Source organism: Callorhinus ursinus, unplaced genomic scaffold, assembly GCF_003265705.2.
Source record: "Callorhinus ursinus isolate GAN/ISIS: 27379988/994484 unplaced genomic scaffold, GSC_fseal_2.0 scaffold14, whole genome shotgun sequence".
NCBI classification, from domain to species: domain Eukaryota; kingdom Metazoa; phylum Chordata; class Mammalia; order Carnivora; family Otariidae; genus Callorhinus; species Callorhinus ursinus.
In genome coordinates this window covers 22,491,370-22,513,704 of record NW_027397076.1, presented here as the reverse complement: position 1 = coordinate 22,513,704, position 22,335 = coordinate 22,491,370, and the positions used below count along the sequence as shown (strand labels likewise).

General features: G+C 34.4%; 2 protein-coding genes across 18 annotated transcripts in view; one reads left to right on the top strand and one right to left on the bottom strand.

Moving 5' to 3' along the window:
* Nucleotides 1-1,902, bottom strand: part of TSPAN19 (tetraspanin 19) — a 33,812-nt gene extending 31,910 nt beyond the window's left edge. For 5 of the 8 annotated variants that reach the window (XR_012380669.1, XM_073900578.1, XM_073900580.1 and 2 more), the window contains exon 1: nt 1,788-1,825. The gene's annotated coding sequence lies outside the window, so the exon portion shown is untranslated. Of the gene's footprint in view, nt 1-1,787 lie in introns of all 8 variants that reach the window. The other 3 variants (XM_073900575.1, XM_073900577.1, XM_073900576.1) reach the window with 3 other exon arrangements.
* A 13-nt stretch (nt 1,903-1,915) lies between these two features.
* Nucleotides 1,916-22,335, top strand: part of LRRIQ1 (leucine rich repeats and IQ motif containing 1) — a 217,662-nt gene continuing 197,242 nt past the window's right edge. For 7 of the 10 annotated variants that reach the window (XR_012380668.1, XM_073900570.1, XM_073900571.1 and 4 more), the window contains exons 1-8: nt 1,948-1,982; nt 3,278-3,355; nt 5,563-5,704; nt 6,824-6,935; nt 11,103-11,194; nt 13,302-13,419; nt 16,347-16,570; nt 21,226-21,300. Coding sequence is in view for 9 of the 10 variants with exons in the window: in XM_073900570.1 (XP_073756671.1) it covers nt 5,564-5,704; nt 6,824-6,935; nt 11,103-11,194; nt 13,302-13,419; nt 16,347-16,570; nt 21,226-21,300 (762 nt within the window). In the remaining variant the exon portion in view is untranslated. Of the gene's footprint in view, nt 1,983-2,533; nt 2,565-3,277; nt 3,356-5,562; nt 5,705-6,823; nt 6,936-11,102; nt 11,195-13,301; nt 13,420-16,346; nt 16,571-21,225; nt 21,301-22,335 lie in introns of those variants that run through there. The other 3 variants (XM_073900568.1, XM_073900567.1, XM_073900574.1) reach the window with 3 other exon arrangements.

Below are 22,335 nucleotides of genomic sequence, written 5' to 3'. Positions count from 1 at the left end.
TCGTTTGACAAGGTAAGATTTAAGAAAAAAAGCAATTTAGACATCATCTTCATAAAAGCTGGTTACTAATTTAGCTAATTTAAAATTAGTTCTGGACAGTGCCTGGGTGGCTCAGTCAGTTAAACATCTGCTCTCAATTCCGGTCATGATCCCAGGGTCCTGGGATCAAGTCCCACATTGGGCTCCCTGCTTAGCGGGGAGTCTGCTTCTCCCTGTCCCTCTGACCTTCCTCCCCACTCATGGTCTCAATCTCTCTCAAATAGATGAATAAAATCTCTAAAAAAAAATTAGTTCTGGAAATTAATTGATTGCTAATGGATTTGATATTCTGTAGGAAGAGCCTGAATAGTTTCATAATTACAAATAAAATTAATTTTAAGATTTTTATTGTGGATTTCAACATAATACAATAGCCTGAGTATTTTACTTATTTATTTTTTATTTACTTATTTTTTTGCTGAGCATTTTATTTTATTTTTTTATTTTGTTAAAGATTTATTTAATTATTTGAGGGGGAGGGGCAGAGGGTGAGGGAGAGAATCTCAAGCAGACTTGGGGGTGGGGGGCTGCATCTCACCACCCTGAGACCATGACCTGAGCCGAAACCAAGAGTGGGACTCTCAATAGACTGAGCCACCGAGGCGCCCCTAACCTGAGCATTTTAAATGAAGAATTTGAATAGTCTATAAATTTGCAACAAAACTAAACTAAAAAAAAAAGAAAAAATGGCACTTGAGCATGGACTTTGATAATGAAAATATCCTAAATTTTAATTAGATTTGAAACCAGAAGTAGTTGATTTTTGAAAATCATTGTCTTTGAGTGAGGCACTAACATGTGTTTTTTTAATTTCAAAAATCTACTTATTTCTCATTCTATATTATTAATTCCTATGTTGATGCAATGTTAATTGTTACCAGGAAATAGTCTATTTTCTTCCAAATGCTTAAAGGAAATGTTTGCTTTTAGTTTATTGTATGTCAGATGTCTTTTACAATTATGCTTAGCCACTTCCTCTTGGAATTTAATTCTTTGCAAGCTTAAAAAAAATTAAACAGAAATATCTGTTATTAACTAAAATAAATTTCACAGTTTGTACACTATGTATTTGCTCCACGGTAAAGGAAATTAGATGGAATTTTTTTTTAAGATTTTATTTATTTATTTGAGAGAGAGAGAGAGCGCGCACAAGCAGGGGGAGCAGCATGCAGGGGCAGAGGGAGGAGCAGGCTCCCCGATAAGCAGGGAGCCTGAGGTAGGGCTTGATCCCAAGACTCTGGGATCGTGACCTCAGCTGAAGGCAGATGCTGAGCCACCCAGGCGCCCCAACTTAGATGAATTTTTAAGTTAAAATTAAATAGCATAATGTATATACTTACGCTTCAAATTTTATGTTAAAACAGTGGGTGTCACTGTCAATATTTTAAGTAAAACATATTTCAGAAAATAATTTTTAAAAATTTTCACCCCATACACTTGGAGGGTTTTTGATAGGCATTGAGTGATAATTGATTTATTTGTCTTTTTAAAAATAAATTGCTGTCACGGAAAGCAAACGATTTATTGGCTTCTCTTCCATACTTCAGGCCCCATAAATCACTCAAGATTAAGATTTGGTGGAATGAATAGTTTTTACGTGGGCAACTGAACATTCACTAGTTTCAAGTAATAAATATTGATAGATCAGAAACATTTTAAAGGTCAAGCTACCTTTACTTGGGTAACTGTAGCAAAATGTCGTTTCTTTATTACATATTTTCCCAAAGTATTTAAATATTAAAATCTACCTGGAAAAAACGTTCCTCATTCAGCTCCTGAGATGCAGCGTTCAGGCCAATTTCGAGTGGAGATAGTTTGTCCTACTGGGGCACCGGTAAGAAAAGACCCGTCCATCTTCCTTGGGATTGGCTGTTGTCGTGGTTACGCTTTGTTTGGAGTCTTTGGGCGCTGTCTTCCAACCAAGCCTAGGGATTTAGCCGCTGGTGGGTGAGCTGGGGCCCCTCATGGCTGGGGTTGGTGGCGCGGGAGGCGAGACAGAGCTATGGGAGCACAGACGGAGCCAGGCCCCTCTCTGCCAAGGCCAGGGCAAACGGTCGGGGGGCCGGCGGGCTGAGGGGGTGGCTGCTGGAGTCTGCGGAGCCCTAGGCTCCTTTCGATTTTGGAGATTTTGTAGCTCACCCAAAACTTAGAGATCCTCCCTTAGGATCTAGGGAGCTTTCGATAATTACCTTTTCTCCTCCCTAAATGATAGTTCCTTTCATCCCTCCCTCCATTCCCCTCTTCCTTTCTTTCCTCTTTTTTTTTTTTTATGATTTATAGTTATCTTTTAAAGTAGATTTCCTTCCCTTTATCTATAATTGAAAAACTACGGTTGAAAGGAGAGTTCCTTAAGATTTCCCACTTTTGGCAGCTTTAGCCAACTCCAAGTGATTTATTATCAACTTGAAGAAGTTTACTGTAGTTCTCTTACGGTGGGATACATCTAGGGCTGCACTGTCCTATCCTGCAACCAAACCACTAGGTGGCTGCTGAAGGCTTGAAATGCAGCTGGTCCAAATTGAAAGGTACTGTAGGTGTAAAATACACATCACATTTTGAAGAATTAGTATAAAAAACAAAAATATAAACTTTTTACATTGATCTTAATAATAAATGATTTTTTATTGACTAAATGTTGAAATAATATTTTGGTTATAATGGGTTAAATAAAATATATTATTAAAACTAATTTCACCTGTTTCTCTTTTTTTAAAAATTGCAACTAGAAAATTTAAAATCACATATGTGCTTGGATATATAGTTGGACAGGGCTGATCTAAAGGGCCAGTTGATGAGCAGAGAGGGACACATAATGGAAATGATTCTTTTATTTTTTAAAGATTTTATTTATTTATTTATTTATTTGAGAGAGAGAGAATGAGAGATAGAAAGCATGAGAGGGAAGAGGGTCAGAGGGAGAAGCAGACTCCCTGCTGAGCAGGAAGCCCGATGCGAGACTCGATCCTAGGACTCCAGGATCATGACCTGAGCTGAAGGCAGTCGCTTAACAAACTGAGCCACCCAGGCACCCAATGGAAATGATTCTTACCTTTACCCTTTTCTCCTGCCTTTCTTTCTACATAAAGTTTAGTGTACCTGTGCATTCTGCTTTATAGCTACATTTTAAAAAAATCTAATTTTCCTACCTCGCAAATCTTTTGAATTGCACTTTAAGTAAGTTTGGTAACAGGATACCATTTTATACTGGTTCTGTTTATGGTTTTGTTTTCCTTTGGAGGAGGAAGATGATGGGTAAAATTGTCTAAACTACAAAAGTAGTACATACTCATGATTTTAAAGATCACTCAACATAAAGGCATGAAATGAAAATTAAAAGTTCCCCAATTTGTCCCCCAAAGTTTCTGTGTTTAAAAATGTATGTGTGTATAGTTACTCTGCATATTTTTCTACCACGTGCCTTTTTTCAATTATTTCTTCGTTGCTACCTTTCCACAGGAGCACAGTAAATATACCCATTTTTAAAAGGACTTGTATAGTATTCCATTCTATGAATCCATCATATTTAACTTTCCTTAGTATTTAGGATTTTTTAATTAAAATTTTTATTGAGATAATTATAGATTAACATGTAGTTTTAAGAAATAATGTGGAAATAGCCCTTGTACACTGTCCAGTATCTCCCAATGGTAACATTTTTATTGGTGCAGTCTGCTAATCTTACTCAGATTTCCTCTGTTTTACTTGTAATCATTTGTGTGTATTAGATACAAGTTTTATCATCTGAATACGCTCACTTACCTACTATTCCAATCAAGATACTGAACAGCTCCAATGCTACAAGAATCTTTCATGTTGCCCTTTTATTACCATAACCGCCATCCACCCCTGACTCCTGGGAATCACTAATCTGTTCTCCACTTATAAAATTTTGTCATTTCAAAAATGTTATATAAATGGAATTATGTGATATGTTACCTTTTGGTTTGGGCTTTTTGCTCAACATAGTTCCCTAGAGATTCATGGAGATTTGTCGGTATTGTGACATGTATCAATATCCATCCCTTTTATTGTTGAGTAGTATTACATGGTATGGATGTAGTAGAATTGGTTTAACCATTCACCTACTGAGGGACATTTTGGTTGTCTCCAGGTTGAGGCTATCATGAATAAAACTTGTGAATATTCATGTAAGTTTTAGTGTGAACATAAAATTTCATTTTTCTGGGATAAATGCCCAAGAGTATAGGCAATACATGGAGATCATCCCAATTAAATCATTTATATGTGAAAGAAATTGCACTGAAATAAAATCATAGTTGATGAGTACAGTATTCTTCAAACTTTTTTCCTTAAACCAAGACCCACAGTAAAACAAACAAATTACACATTACACTGCAGCTCATGCACACATGGATACATATATACCCACTTAAAACTGAAACAAAAGTTTTTAAAACAATTTTTATCTTTAACATATATAGTATACCTATAGTTTATTTTCTGATATACCCTAATTTTTCCTATCCTATTACATCATTAAAACTTTATGATGAAGAGCCACTGAATTAATGTCTTGATCCACTAATGGGTTATCATCTGCAGTTTGAAGACTATTGGGCTAGGGGATATTCAGAAGGATTACTGGGCAGATGAAGAGCTTGACTAAGTTTGGAGACCATTTCATAGTGGGAAAAGCACTGGTTTTGGATTCAGGATCTCTCAGTTAGGGCCCTGTCCCCATTACTTATTAGCATAATGACGGTATGAAGTTAAGTAAACTCTTCAAACCTTGGTTTTCTTATCAATACAATGACTATAATGACCTTATACCTGTTAATTTGCTCTGATGATTATCAATCACACAAAGTGTCTTCTAGTGCCTGGCTTGTCACAAATACTCAATACTTGGAAGCTAATGGTGGTGGATGATGATGATTACATGAAGATATACTGTAATATACTGCTTGATCCATATCCATCACAAGCATTAAAGGTTTAAATAATATAAATATTGGTCTTATAAGCCACATATTATCCATTATTACAACATATTGTTGTTAAAAACGTGGCTATCTATAGTAAAATTAACAACTATGAGTTAATGAGTAGAAACTAATCATATGTTGTCCCATATATAGACTTAGGTTGTTCTCTAATGAGTATTGTTTTTTTTTTTCTTATGAGTATTCTAACCTCTGCATATTCAAGCTGTTCAGAGGTATTTCACCCTCAGTTATTCCCATGAGGATGAATTTTACTGTGATGTTTCTTGGTTCAGGAAGCTAAGACAGTCCATTCCATGTGATTTTTCCCTTAGAGAATTAAGAGAGTATTATTAGAGTTGATCATTTTGTAGTTAAACAGAGAAATAATGAATTAATGAAGAGAGAAAACAGTGTTCTTTAATATATAGTGCAACCATAATAAGATATGATGAAAGTATCCTTGATGAAAATATTTATACGGAACATGTTGGTTTGGTATAACACATTAAACAACCCATAGTTTTTACTCATTTTATCCTCTTCAATTTTTTTAAATGGTTCTGTGTTTATTATGAAGGATGATGGAAAATGATGATGATGATACAAAACTCAAAGAAGAAATAGAAGCTGAATTGGATAAAATCAGCATTTCTTCATTAGAAAAAGATGATGTTGATAGTGATTCAAAATCAGACATCCAGAGTGATGACAGTGATACGGTAAGTGTTAAATGCTGGGCTTTTAAGAGCCTTTTAACTGGAGTAAACTTTGTAGGAGAAATATTACTTTTCTCAATTTGCTTTACATTGTTATCTCATTTTTTAACTTTACAATCACTTTTAAACTATGTTTATTGTTAGATATTTAAATATAAAAAGTACATTGAAGATAGAAGTCACTTATAATTTCACATGTATATATGTGCATTTTTTGTAAAATTGGTATTAGACATAGAATTATTTATTTGTATCCTGCTTTTTAAACTTAAATCATGAGCTTTTTAATGTTATTAGACATACATGAAAAGCAAAATTTATGTGAAATCTTTAGACCTATAGAAATAGTTATTTTTTTGAAATCAAATATATTATCTTTTCACTTGTATATTTCCCCCAATGTTTATATGCTTAGAAAATTTATTCACAGATTCATTCTTTTACATTAAAATCCTTAAACTAATGGGAATTTATTTTCAAGTGTGTTATATAATGTAGATCTAAATAGAAATTTTCCATCACATATTTAGTTAATATTAATGTCACTTGATGAATAATCTACCTCTTCTTAATTGATTTGTCTTATCATTTGTATATGTTTAGTTGTTATACATAAAATCTATCCAAGGCTCTCTATTCTTTTCCATTATTCTGTTAATTTTTGCCCTATTGTGGTTTTTTATTATTAAATATCAAACAGGTCAAATTCCTTGTTTTGCTTTTTCAAAATATTCTCCACTAAGCTTTTTCCCAAAAAAAACCTGGTTTGTTAAGTCTCAAAGGATAATTCTACTTTGATTTTTAATTAGGATTGCAATAACCTCTATATTACTTTTAGAAAGTTATAATTTTTATATTATTATGTCTATTATGTCTATCCATAGCTAATTCAAGTGAGGCAAATTTGTGAAATTCTTCATTTGAATATGAAAGGCAACAGAATCATGGATGTACTTCATAATCACCTGAAAATGAAAAGCAAATTTTAATCAAATATACTTGTTTGAACTGATTTACACATTTTACTCAAAGTTTTAGTGTATGAAAACTTTCATCAAATTTTTGATACATAGTTTTAATAAACAATTTAACAGTTTCTTTCATTTTGTAAAAAAATTTTAGGATTTGAATGAGTTACCTGAGTCAGTTCTTCATTATATTAACATCATAAAGAATAAGAGCAAAACTGTTGAAGAGCTCCTTCTTCAGGACTCGGAAGATACTGATGTTTTAAGTAAGTAGTTTTTTTTTTTGAAGTACAGTTTTTATCTGTTTGACAGATAAGTTTTCTGTAGGCATGAATAATTTATAATTTAGAAAAATATATAGCTTGAAGTTCTTAGCTGTTGTTATATACATGTATATGCCTTTCTCTCTTCTATAATATCTATAATATGCTGGATTTAGTCCATTAATTTTTTTCCTTACTACTTTCTGTATATGTCCAATAGATACTAGCCACCAACAGTTTGTTTTACCAGTCCTAATTAAAACCAGACACTCTATTACAGTTGATTCTTGAACAACACAGGTTTGAACTACATGGGTCATTTATGTGCAGATTTTTTACAGTACAGTACTGTAAATGGATTTTCTCTTCCTTATGATGTTCTTAATAATGTTTTCATTTGTCTTTATTGTATGAATACAGTATATAATACATATAATATATAAAATATGCCTTAATAGACTGTTTATGTCATTGGTAAATGTTCTGGTCTGTAGTAGGCTATTAGTAAGTGTGTTTTGGGAGATCAAAAGTTATATGCGGATTTTTGACTGCCTGGGGGGTTGTCACTCATAACCCCTATGTTGTTCAAGGGTCATCTTTGCATTAAAAAAAAAGAAAATTAGTCACAGGAATATTTTAGAAGTATCAGTTTATACATTTTTTTGGAGAAAAACATAATTTACATCGGAAATCTAACAATTTTTATTTGCTTCAACTGAGCAAATTTACTTCTTGGAATTATTCCAAGAATAATAGAATGATCAAAGATTTAATTAGAACTAATCATGGCTTGGTTTATAATGAAAAATGGCAACAGCCTAAATGTTCAATAGGTCTCAGTGTAACCAACAACACCCACTAAAAGAGATGGTTTAGATAATATTTAATGGTATAAAAATGTTCATGATATAGTATTTAAAGTTATTATAAAATTCAGTTTTATTTATGCAAATATTAGTATAAATTACAATGTGGATATTCATAGATATTCATTCAACAAATATTATTGTGTGAAAGGATCTGTTTCAGCCACTGAAAACATAACAGAGAACAAAATAGGCAAAGGTCTTGCTTTCCTATTCTAATGCTCCAGTGTGAGGAGACAGACTTGAAACAAATAAATATGTAATATTTTAATAATGATAATTTCCATGGAGGAAACAATTTAAGATAGGGGATAGAGATTGAAGGTTGCTTTTTTAGATAGAATAAGTAATGGAAGGCCTCTCTGAGGAGGTGATATCTGAGCAATGACTGAGAAGGAAAGCCACATGGATATCTCAGTGAATGAGAAGGGGAGCCACATGGGTATCTAGAGAGACAGTGTTCCAGAAAGAAGCCTCTGTAAAGGCAAAGGCACAGATCATATGGGGGTCAGATCATATAGGGCTCTTATAAATCATGGTCTGGGCTTTGGATTCTACTCTGTGTGTGTGAAGGTTTTTGAGTAAGGAGTGACAATATCTGACACATTTTTGAGGCAATCATTCTGGTGATTGTGTAGAAAAGATAACCTGAGGTAGCAAAAGTCAACTACAAGACTATTGCAATAGGATGGTTTAGAGGGGTTCCTTGGTGGCTCAGTCAGTTAAGTATCTGCCTTTGGCTCAGGTCTTGATCCCAGGGTCCTGGGATCGAGTCCCACATTGGGCTCCTTGCTCAGCAGGGAACCTGCTTCTCCCTTTGCCTGCTGCTCCCCCTGCTTGTGCTCTCTCTCTCTCTCTGATAAATAAAATCTTTTAAAAAAATAGTATGGTTAGAGATGAGAGTGATTGGAGTAGAAATGATAAAAAATCATCATAATCTAGAAGCTATTTTTAAGTTAAAAAGAACCAAAAGTATTTGTTGATGGATTGGAATGACAGGAGGAGAGGAAATTGACTCCAAGATTTTTGTCCTTGAGCACCTGTGTGAATGGATATGTAAAGACTTACTTTATGTAGATGCTTCAAATTTTGGCAGTGATTATCCGTAGTTGAGTTATAGGGAATATTAATGATTTGCTTATGTATATTTACTAAAGTTTATACAATGAAAATATTTTATAAATATATTGGCAATTATATAGCCTAATTAAGAAAAAAATAAAAGGAAACACAATTATAGAAAATTAGTTACATGAAAGGTTATATAATGTAATTATAGCAGTGGTTTAGAAAATTATGAGATCTCATGTATAGTTCTGATCAAATAAGTATGATAGTCTCAATGAATAAAATATTTTTCCAAGAAAATTCAAATGATCAAAATTGCTTGAAAAAAGTGGAAAACATGATTAAATCAATAATCTGGCAAGAAAGTGGAAAAAGTTTCCTTCTCGAATGTCATTAGAAATTAGTATGATTAAAAAAAAGGAAAAAAAGAAATGAGTATGATTTTACAGTTGAATTCTTACAATCCATCAAGGATAAACAAATCTGCAGATTATATAATATTTCATTTATAAAAAGCTGCATATTTCAAATATAAAGCATAACACACACACATACACATACACACACACACATACACACAAGAAACCAGGGGCTGATTTCACTTATGAATATAGATATATTAATTAGGGCTCTCAGTTGTAGACAGAAGCTACTTGAGCTGCTTTAAGCAGAAAGGTTTTGGGGGTGTTTGTGTCTTTGTTTTATGGGTAGAGGTTAGACATTTTGGTTATTTAGTGCTGCAAAACAAACTGAGTGGTTTAAAATAAAAATAGTTATTATCTCTAATGGTTCTGTGGGTTGACTGAGCTTAGCAAGGCAATTCTTGCTTGCTGTGTATGCATTCACAGTTAGATGTTGAACAGGGACACAGTCATCTGAAGTTTTTAGTGGATTGGAATTCCAAATATGGTTCACTGAAATGCTTGTTGTTTGATGCTAATTGTTGGGTGGGAGTTCAACTGGGGCACCTGGATGGTCAGCTGGAGGCACCTACGTGTGGTATCACCCTATGGCTTGCATGGCACCTGGATTCTGAGGAGTTCCATGAATAAAATCCCAGTAGACTAATGTGGAACCTTGTAAGGCTTCTTATGATCTAGTTTCATATGGGGTCAGCCCAGGTTCCCTGTGGGAAGGAACTAAACAGTGAATGCATATCAGGAAGTGTGGAAGAGACATCTTTGAAGACTAGCTATTCCAATGAATAACAGGATTGTTAATAGAACTGAAGAAATACACTCTAGTCCGAACATCCAAATTGTAAAAAATATACACACACACATACATTGTTAAACTGTGTTGCAGAAAGAGCTGCTGTCTGATATAATTAAGATATTTGGAGACATTAATCTTCTACTACACACTCCTTTCTCCAACCCAAAGCTCCCTCTATCATAATTTGGGCCAGAAAAATGAAAGTATTGCTCCCTGTCTCTTTTCACACATAATATTTTTATGGAAATAAAGACTTATGCAAATATATCAATTGGCTGAACCTTAATCACCCTCAGAAACCTAGCTTCAAAGGAATCTGGAGAATGTTATTTTTGCTTTGTCAGCCCCTCACATGGGAAAGCAGGCTCCTGAGACTGTGAATAGGTGTCGAAGAAGAAAATCTGTAATGTCTGACAAAATAGGTGTGAGTAGTTAGTTAACCAGCAAAACAGTCATCTGAGAATAATAGTTTACTGTTAATGAAGATTAACAAGATAGAACATATTAGCTGAAAAAGGAAAAAATTAATTACATCTGCACAGATGATAAAAGGACAATAAAATTCAATAAAAATTCATAAAATCAGAAATGAAAGCTCACTTCATTCACATTAGTAATTATAATCTTTTAAACTAATACTTTTATTAAAGTGTGTTTAGTATCTTGTGCAAGGTTATATTGCTAGTTTGTGGCAGTAGAATTGAACCTTTATTGATTTCTAATCAAGGTGTCACTGCAGTATCAAACAGCATTATACTGTGTGTGTGGAAAATAAACTTTAGTCTAGAATATGAAAGGTGATCAAGAGAGTGCTTTATAAATTTGTTACTTTTATTTTTAGAACAAAGATTATAGATTTCCTCTGTTCTTTATTTTTCATTATTTTCCTATTGTTTTGAGTCACTGATCAAGAATATACTATGATAGAATTTGAGATTAAAGGATAATGAAAGGGTTTGAGATTTTAACATGCTTTGCCCTGCTCTAATATTTAAAGCTATAATATTTTTTCTTTCTCTAGACTATAGTTATGGAGTGGTTCCTAATAATCACATGCATTTAAGGATAGAATTATCAACTGAACATAAAGAAAATCCGGGACAGTTAATAAAGGTATATGATCAATATTTGACTGAAAGTACTCAATATTACAGTTAGAAATTTACCTTTCCCTCTTATGAAGGATGATAGTTCCCTGATTTATTAAAGTTCAGTGATAAGGGCACCTGGGTGGCACAATCCATTAACTCTTGGTGACTCTTGGGTTTGGCCTAGGTCATGATCTTGGAGTTGTGGGATCCACCCCCATGTCAGTAAAAGATTCTTTCTCCCTCTCCTTCTGCCCATCTCCACAGCTTGTGCACTCTCTCTCTCAAATAAATATTTAAAAAAAAGTAAAGTCCACCTATTAAAACTTAAAAATTTAATTATTTTTAATCAAATCATTTTTGGCTTTATTTTTTCCTCTGGCATGTAATATACAAAAATTCAAATTTCAATTTTAAAAATATTAGAAATAGTGATGTGAATCATCAGTAATTGGGAATTTAAAATGCATGTAGATGAAACAGTAAAACTATACTGTTTGATAGTTTTTCCCTAAAAACTCCAAGGAAAACAATAAATACAATGTTTATTACCCTGCTTAGGAACGTACTGTGTTCCAGCAGAGACTTTCAATATCCCTTGGAGGGATGCCTGGGTGGTTCAGTCCATTAAGTGTCTGCCTTCGGCTCAGGTTATGATCCCAGGGCCCTGGATTGAGTCCCACGTCGGGCTCCCTGCTCAGTGGGAAGCCTGCTTCTCCCTCTCCCTCTGCTCCTCTCCCTGCTTGTGCTCTCTCTCTGGCAAAAAATAAATAAAATCTTAAAAAAAAATCAATAAATATCCCATGGAAATTTTAAATGTAGAACATCTTATGTTAGTTTAAAAAAAAGATAAAATATAAAAATTCCTAAAGAAATAAGAGTAAGGGAGAGCCTAGCAATTTTGGTTAAAACCTCCAGAAAGAAATAATGCAACATATTTTAAGAAAAAAGGAAAAGAAGAAGATAGCAGGAGAGGAAGAATGAAGGGGAGTAAGTCAGAGGGGGAGACGAACCAGGAGAGATGATGGACTCTGAAAAACAAACTGAGGTTTCTAGAGGGGAGGAGGGTTGGGGGATGGGTTAGCCTGGTGATGGGTATTAAAGAGGGCACATTCTGCATGGAGCACTGGGTGTTATGAACAAACAATGAATCATGGAACACTACACCAAAACAAATGATGTAATATATGGTGATTAACATAACAATAAAAAATTAAAAAAAAAACCCTCCAGAAATATATTTGAGAAATTTCTTCTACAGGTTCAGCATCTTGGACTCATTTTACTTCTTATTTTACCTAGCTATCTCTAATTTTACCTAACTCTACTCTGCTCCCTAAGATGTTTAACATAATTTGAAAATTGCTTATATGTATGTCTTACTCTCTTTTTTGGTAACAAACTTGAAATATTAATTTTGAATTATTATACTGCTACTTCATTGAAATAGATATCCTATATCTTTCCAACTAGAATATGGTAGAAATCTAATTATGGAAAAGTATTCATCAACATATGATTTTTGCATAATTCAGGTTAAAGTGGAGAATAGTTCCATTTTTCTAAACATGCTAAATGTATTAGCTGTTTGTAGATGTGAGCATCACTGTAGTTAAGAAATATAGAAATGTATTAGGAAGAAAGCAAACATTAGTAGAAACACTTTGAAATGATTTTCAAGCAATATTCTTTGCTTTCACTTGAGTATAGTTGACATACAATGTTACATTAGCTTCAGGTATACTGCATAGTAATAAAACCTCTCTACACATTATGCTATGCTCACCCCAGGGTAGCTAACATCTGTCACCATACAAAGCTATTACAATATCATTGACACTCTTCCTAATGCTGTACCTTTTATTCCCATGACTTATTCATTCCACAGATTTTCAAGCAGTTTATTTGAATATTGTGGGTAAATATAAGAAAGTGATTAGAATTCTGAAAAACAAGGAGGGTAAAATACAGTCTGCTTGGATGGGAATAAGATTTTTAGTGTGCTGTAGGGTTGTATTTGAGAGAGACTGAAAGTTAATGAAGTTCTAGGTATGTGTTTATAAACCTTGGTATATTATTAAAATTATTGCTTTACTCTTTCTTTAATTATTGGTACTCTTTTAACCTTTTAGATGTTATCTGAAATAGAAAAAGAAGAATTTCTGAGGATTAAAACCCATTGTGGCAGTCCTGATTCTATTCTAAAGCCTGGTCCTCATGATTTGCCTGTGGATGAACATGTTTTTCCAGGTGCACTAAACTGCTCAAGAATATTTTTGATAATTTTTATGTGATTGACCATAGTTCTCTGAAAAAAACTTAGAGAGTTTTCTTTTGACATTTAGAAAAATACAATCATGATATTTGAAAATTATTATGCCCTTACTGTACTTACTTAAATTCATATTTTCATAGTTTTTTATGCCTCCTAAATTAACTTGATTTAAATACATTTAAATTTTTCCATATATATCTGACTGAAATAGATATACCCAGCCTTGGATTTTTTTTTTTTTAGATTTATTTTTTTAACTTTTTATTTATTTATTCATGAGAGACAGAGAGAGAGAGAGAGAGAGAGAGAGGCAGAGGGAGAAGCAGGCTCCCAAGGAGCAGGGAGCCTGATGCGGGACTTGATCCCAGGACCCTGGGATCATGACCTGAGCTGAAGGCAGACGCTTAACCATCTGAGCCACCCCAGGTGCCCTAGATTTATTTATTTTAGAGAGAGAGAGAATGAGCAGGGGGAGAGGGAGAGGGAGAGAAGCACACACCCTTCTGAGTGGGGAGCCTGACACAGGGCTTGATCCTAGGACCGTGAGGCCATGACGAGCCAAAATCAAGAGTCAGAAGCTTAACTCATGGATTGGAAGAACAAATATTGTGAAAATGTCTATGCTACCTAGAGCAATCTATACATTCAATGCAATCCCTATCAAAATACCATCAACTTTTTTCAAAGAAATGGAATAAATAATCCTAAAATTTGTATGGAACCAGAAAAGACCCTGAGTAGCCAGAGGAATGTTGAAAAAGAAAACCAAAGCTGGTGGCATCACAATTCCGGACTTCAAGCTCTATTACAAAGCTGTAATCATCAAGACAGTATGGTACTGGCACAAAAACAGACACATAGATCAATGGAACAGAATAGAGAACTTAGAAATGGACCCTCAACTCTATGGTCAACTCATCTTCAACAAAGCAGGAAAGAATATCCAGTGGAAAAAAGACAGTCTCTTCAACAAATGGTGTTGGGAAAATTGGACAGCCACATGCACAAGAATGAAACTGGACCATTTCCTTACACTATACACAAAAATAGACTCAAAATGGATGAAAGAACTAAATGTGAGACAGGAATCCACCAAAATCCTTGAGGAGAACACAGGCAGCAACGTCTTCGACCTCAGCTGTAGCAACTTCTTACTAGACATGTCTCCAAAGGCAAGGGAAGCAAGGGCAAAAATGAACTATTGGGACTTCATCAAGATAAAAAGCTTTTGTACAGCAAAGGAAACAGTCTACAAAACCAAAAGACAACTGACAGAATGGGAGAAGATATTTGCAAATGACATATCAGATAAAGGGTTAGTATCCAAAATCTACAAAGAACTTATCAAACTCAACACCCAAAGAACAAATAATCCAAACAAGAAATGGGCAGAAGAAATGAACAAACATTTCTGCAAAGAAGATATCCAGGTGGCCAATAAAAACATGAAAGAGTGCTCAACATCACTGGGCATCAGGGAAATACAAATCAAAACCTCAATGAGATACCACCTCACACCAGTCAGAATGGCTAAAATTAACAAGTCAGGAAACGACAAATGTTGGTGAGGATGAGGAGAGAGGGGAACCCTCCTACACTGTTGGTGGGAATGCAAGTTGGTGCAGCCACTCTGGAAAACAGTATGGAGGTTCCTCAAAAAGTTGAAAATTGAGCTACCCTACGACCCAGCAAATGTAGTGATCCAAAGGGGCATGTGCACCCAATGTTTATAGTAGCAATGTCCACAATAGCCAAACTATGGAAAGAGCCCAGATGTCCACCGACAGATGAATGGATAAAGAAGATGTGGTGTTGGGGCGCCTGGGTGGCTCAGTCGTTAAGCGTCTGCCTTCGGCTCAGGTCATGATCCCAGGGTCCTGGGATCGAGCCCTGCATCGGCTCCCTGCTCTGCGGGGAGTCTGCTTCTCCCTCTCCCGCTCCCCCTGCTTGTGTTCCCTCTCTTGCTGTGTCTCTCTCTGTCAAATAAATAAAATCTTAAAAAAAAAAAGAAGATGTGGTGTGTACACACACACACACACACACACACACACACACACACACACACAATGGAATATTACTCAGCCATCAAAAAATGAAATCTTACCATTTGCAACAATGTGGATGGAACTAGAGGGTATATGCTAAGCTAAATAAGTCAATCAAAGACAATTATCATATGATCTCACTGGTATCTGGAATTTGAGAAACAAGGCAGAGGATCATAGGGGAAGAAAGGAAAAAATGAAAGAAGAAGAAACCAGAGAGGGAGACAAACCATAAGAGACTCTCAATCTCAGGAAACAAACTGAGGATTGCTGGAGTGGAGCAGGGTGGGAAGGATGGGGTGGCTGGGTGATGGGCACTGGGGAGGGTATGTGTTGTGGTGAGCGCTGTGTATTGTGTAAGGCTGATGAATCACAGACCTGTACCCCTGAAACAAATAACACATTATATGTTAATAATAGATTGATCATGTTGATAATAGATTGATCTAAAATAATAAAAAATTAAAAAATAAAAAAGCTAACCAACTGAACCACCCAGGCGCCCCCAGCCTTGAATTTTTAAGTATCCTTTAACTATGTTCCTTTAATAGCACACACACACACACACACACACACACACACACACATACACGTACACACTTTTATATTAAGTTTTGTGGTATAGTTAAGGTAAGTTATGTGATTTCTTTATTGACTGAAGTGGAACTTCCTTGTATATGACTGCAATAGGATTTTTATGTATATTCAAGACTGTATTTTTTTGGCATATTATCACTTTTACTTTGGTAATACATTGACCTTATTTCTTCATTTCAAAATTACTTTCATACTCTACATTAGGTCAGTTTTGAGAGGCTTGCTTTTAAGAATAATAATATTTCTTTTCATGAATACAGATGATGCTGATATAAATTTTGGATACTGTGAAGTGGAAGAAAGATGTAGGCAGTCTTTTGAGGCTTGGCAAGACAAACAGAAAGAACTGGAAGACCAGAAGAAAGAAACCCTCAAAGCTCAAAGGGATAAAGAAGAAAAGCAATTTCAAGAAGAAGAAGAAAAGAGACATTGCTGGATGAAACAATTTGAAGTTGAAAAGAATAAATTAGAGAATATTCAGAAGGTAAATGTTTTTTTTTAATTTTTGTTTTTCATACATTTTTTCTTTATTTTATAAATTTTTAAATTTAAATCCAATTTAATTAACATACACTGTATTATTAGTTTCGGAGATAGAATTTAGTGCTTCATCAGTTGCATATAACACCTAGTGCTCATTACTTCAAGTGCCCTCCTTAATTCCCATCACCCAATTACCTCATCCCACAACCTTCCCTCCAGGAACCCTCAGTGTGTTTCCTATAGTTAAGAGTCTCTTATGGTTTTCCTCCCTCTCTGTTTTCATTTTATTTTATTTTTCCTTCCTTTCCCTTATGTTCATCTGTTTTGTTTCTTAAATTCCATATATGAGTGAAATCATATAGTATTTGTCTTTCTCTGACTGACTTATTTCTCTTAGTATAATACTCTCTAGTTCCATCCATGTTGTTGCAAATGGCAAGATTTCATTCTTTTTGAAGGTTGAGTAATATTTCATTATATATATGTGTGTGTAGATATATATATATCATCTTCTTTATCCATTCATCAGTCAATGGATATCTGGGCTCTTTTTATACATTTTTTGAATCAGTAACTACTTCTGAATAGTACTGATGTTTTAGCTTATGGTGTGGACTGAGCTCTGTTCTATGGGATGTAAGTACTCCTAATAATTGAGCCAATTGTCTGTGGTAACAATATTTACTATGGCTTTCTTGATTAGTTTTCATTAAATTTATTGGATTTAAAAATTTATATAAATTTATTTGACTATATACATTAATTTAATTTAATTTACTTACAAATTTATTAAAATTCACTGAAATTTCAGATGCTGCTTTGGATCTTGTGGGCCCCTAGGGTCAATGAAGTTACAAAGATTTTCCTAGGTTGATATTTACAACATAGGTCGATATTCACAACATAAACGTTGCTTTTTCATACCCTTCTAGTCATACAAGAAGGCAACATAATTTTCTTGATCATGAAATATCCTTGCTATGTGGTCTAATGTATAGCAATTACATAAAACATATTTGGTTATAGCAGTTCACCCATGTAGGTAATGGTCTGTGTCTTGCTCCCATGATTAAGCTAATTCCTGAGACTAGAAATTTTTTGTGTTGTTTTTGTTTCTGTTTCCTCCTAACCCTACCCCAGGAGGTCCATTCCTTTAGGTCATGGTAGTGGCATATTGAGAAACTGGTGGATTTTTGGTACCCTACTTTCTGGCCATCAGGATCAGTAGGATGTGTAGATAACAAGCAGGATGGACTTCTCTGTCTTACATTACTAAAATTGACCTACATATTACCCACACTTACTAGTTTTGAGAGTTGCATATAGAGAACATTGACATGTGGTCACTTAGGCAGTTCAGTGTATTCTACCCTTCCATGTTGAGTACATTGCATTTCCTGATTGTATATGAAATAAATTAATTAAAAGCAATTATACTGTAGACCCAGTTTGGCTGTGGCTTTTTCTAGTAGTGTGGATCCTTAGCTTTCCTTTCGTTATATTTTCCTTTCCATAGACCAGATTAATTGGTCATTTCCAAAAGTCAGAAGCTTTATTCCAGGATAGGCTTTAATATAATTTAGATTTTTGGAGTAGTGTTTGTTGTCTTATGCTGAAATGCATCATGGCTATTGATTGTTAGTGGTGTTTAGAGATTTAGAAAACATCTGACTTTTAAAGATTTTATTTTTTTACTTGACAGAGAGAGACACTGTGAGAGAGGGAACACAAGCAGGGGGAGTGGGAGAGGAAGAAGCAGGCTTTCCGCAGAGCAGGGAGCCTGGTGCGGGGCTTGATCCCAGGACCCTGGGATCATGACCGGAGCTGAAGGCAGACGCTTAATGACAGCCACCCAGGCGCCCCGAAAACATCTGACTTTTAAATTCTGTTCACCCAAATTGCCATTTTTAATGGTTTTAAAACAAAAAATTTATCGACTACCTCAATGGCAAAGCATTCGGCTATGTACTTCAATGACACAAAAGAGATCTGACATCCAGGCCCCACCTTCAAAGGATTCTAACTTAGTTTCTGAAAGTAATTTGTGCTTTATCATAAAATTATAGTTTAAAAATATTTTAATGAATTCCTAAATATATACATTTTTATGTCTTGGGGCTTAAAACTTTTCCAGTGGGACCATGCCATAATTTTATAGTGATGTATTATAAATACATAATTTACTTACTTTCAGTAGTTCTTTTCTGTGTCGTTTGTTAGCTGTTGGGGAGTGAAATAGGAAGCTATTGTAAATTTCTTTCCTTAAGAGTTTTACCCAACTTCTCCCTCCTCATTATTGGCAAGTGATCACATTACATTTTTGCATCAATTACGAACTCCCTCTTCCTAATCCTATATCTAGTTTGCACCCAATCTCTGTATTCACCCTACCTTTTTTCTTGTCTTTGCTCCACACTCATTAGAAAAGGTTTCTTCTACTAAAAATTAGCTTTCCCTGCTCTGCTCTATATTATTTTTCAGTTTACCCCTACGTTTTTGTTTGTTTTACCTTGTATGCTGAAATGCCCCTATCAACTTCCTCCTTCCTTATTGTTTAAAGCATGTTCAGTTTTCTTCCATTCTAGAAACAAAAAAAAAGAAAAATCATAAGATCACCTTTGTTAATAATGTCTCACTTTAGCTCTACTTATCATAGTAAGGCATCTTAAAGAGTAGTTAGTTTTGCTATATTTATGTCCTTGTCTCTCATTGAATCCTAAACCTACGAGGTGTATATCACCACCACCCCGCTAAATGAAACTGCTCTTGACAAAAATAACCAATGACTTCTAAGTTTCCATATTCATAGTTTCTTTTTCAGTTGTTATATTGGCCTCTGTAGCATTTTATGCCAGTAAAAATTCGATTGTTCACCATTTCTCTCTTCCTTGACTTCTGTGGGATCACAATGCCTTGATTTTCTTCTTCCCTGTTTGGCAGTTCCTCTTTATATCCATGTTAGCCTTCTCTGTCTCTGTCTCTCTTTCTCTTCTTGAATATGGTACTACCAAGGATTTCTTCCTTTGTCCTTTTTTTTTTCATATACTTTCTCTCTTGATAATGTCATTCATGGCTCAGTCGTTAAGCGTCTGCCTTCGGCTCAGGTCATGATTCCAGGTCCTGGGATCAAGCCCGGCATCAGGCTCCCTGCTCAGCGGGAAGCCTGCTTGTCCCTCTCACACTCCCCCTGCTTGTGTTCCCTCTCTCGCTGTGTCTCTCTCTGTCAAATAAATAAATAAAATCTTAAAAAAAAAAGATAATGTCATTCATAGCTGACAGAAACAAATCCATTATATAGCTGTTCAGAAACAAATCTATATTTATAACAAAAAAGAAAAATGAACTATGTAACTCTCCTACAGATACTTTACACTCAGAACTTAATGTGTCTAAAACTGAAGGCATTGTCTTTCTGAGCTGTGCCTCTCCTCTGGTATTCGTCATTTTGGTGAGATACACTATCATCATAGTCTAAGCTAGAAAGGTAAGGACCGTCTTTGGCTCTTCCTTCTCTTTATTATCCTCCTCTCTCTAATAGTTACATTATCCATGTTCTCATCCATCCACCTATCTGCTGTTACTCTGTAGTTCAGGGTGTCCTAATGTCTAGCTTGGCATATTCACTAAACTCTCTAATTGATCTCTACTTTTGGTCTTATATTCCACAAACCCATTCACCATAGTGCTGCCAGAAGGATTCTTTAAACATTATTTCTGTGCTTAATTCTCATTTTATAAGATTATGTCCAAAGAAATATTCTCACTTCCTTTATTTCCAGGCACTTGGCATTTTGTAGCAATTTCATGTTTACGTTGTCTTTGTATCTGTTCTTGCTCCCATCACCCTATACAGAAGGCCCTCCTGGCTTCTTACGTGGGATTCTCTAATACCGACCTTATTGATCTCTTTAGTGACTCCTTGGTTTTTTGTCTTTAACTCTAATGTAACCTTTTAATTATCCTAAAAACAGAGCTACATTTTCCTAGTTGAAAAACATTTAATAAATGCCTTCAAATGCAATCTTCTGTATGAGACTTTTCGTGATCTTCTAGTTAGAGCACCTATTTCTACTGTGATCCTTTATAGTTTTCTCTTGTGATAAATTTATTCTGCTAAATTTGAGGTAATAGGTGAACTTATGATAGTGTTCCCATATTAAAGGTAAAATTTTAGAGGAAAGGGATTATATTTTACTGATTTTGTTTATTCTGCAGAGCTTAACAAAATAGATGCTAATCAAGAAAATCATTATCCACTGAACCGATGGATTATGTGGTTTAATGGGATGGTATGGAGAGAAAAAATTGTAATGTAAAACTCATCTCGCATACATTATTATTTGTAATTTTTGCATTGCCCAATAGCATATCTAGCCAATGCATTTTATTATGTGAATAAACATACTCAAATAAATAAAAGAACTTGCCCAGGTTGCAAACATCTTTATGTGCTCAAAATGGGAACCCTAGATATCATTTATGTGATACTTTAGGTTGAGATTAAAGTTGTTTTCCCAGTACTAATCACAGAGTATCAATGGTTGAGTTGTTATCTGTAACTATTATTTACAAATATAGGTTTTGAGATTCGAATATAATGAACATAATGTTTTTTTGATAATTGAACACAATATCTCAATATTACCGTATGTTCAGCAAGAACAGGACAAGATGAATGATGAACTCCATAAAGAAGAGAAAATGTGGAAAGAGAAATTTAAACAGCATGAGGTATCTATTTCTTGTTTTTAATCATCACAATAATCATTCTTCATTTGAAATAAATTATTATACTTGAAATGGACATTTTAAAATAATATTGCCTACCTGGTGTAGGATTTAATTTACTAAAGCTTTAAATACCTCATTAATCATCAGAAATTCTCCTTGAAATATAAGGTCCTAAAAATTAAAATAAACTGGTTTAGTGAGTGAACGTGTCTATATAAAATTATAATTCTACAATTTTTTAAGGTTTGAGGAAACATACTATTATAAATATTTCATTATGATTGAAGATGGTTATGAAAATCACACCTGGGAATGTAATAGTGTAACTATTGAAATTCAAGACAAGGGGGGAGAAGTTGTAAAAGCTGCTGGAGCAGAAAGGCACATTACCTAAAAAGGAGCAACAGTAAACTAACAGCTGACTTCTTAAGTGAAATGATGGAAGAACATAGCAGAACAAAACAATTTAAGTGTTAATGGTTTCTTTGATCTTTAGTGTTCTTTGAATCCTGAGTCATCCCCTGACTTCTGGACCCAATTTTCATTTCTTGTATGCCTAAATACTTGTTGAAAACATTATTGGATAGCAAATTTTCTCAGTCTTTGCACACTTGAAAATATTTTTATTTTGCTTTAACAACCGAACGATTGGTTTCCTGGGGTATAGAATCCAGATTTATTACCATTTGGTTTTAACAATTTAAAGATATAACTCCATTGCATATTTATATATTTTTGCCTGTTATTATTGTAAATTTGATACTCATTCCTTACATTCTTTTGAAGCCTTAGGATTTTTTACTTTTTTACATTTATCCACACATATCCACTCAGGCACTTCCTGAGTGTTCAAGGTACAGCAGTGGATAGAATAGAGAATACTGCCTTCATGGAGCTTAATTCCTTAGGGTTCTGAAATATTGCTAGCATCCATGTGAGTGTATCAGTGTGTGTGTCTATGTGTATGCATGAAAAGTTAATTCTACTCTTTATCTTACGATTTTTTGGTTTAGAAAATATTTTTCTTTTCTTTTT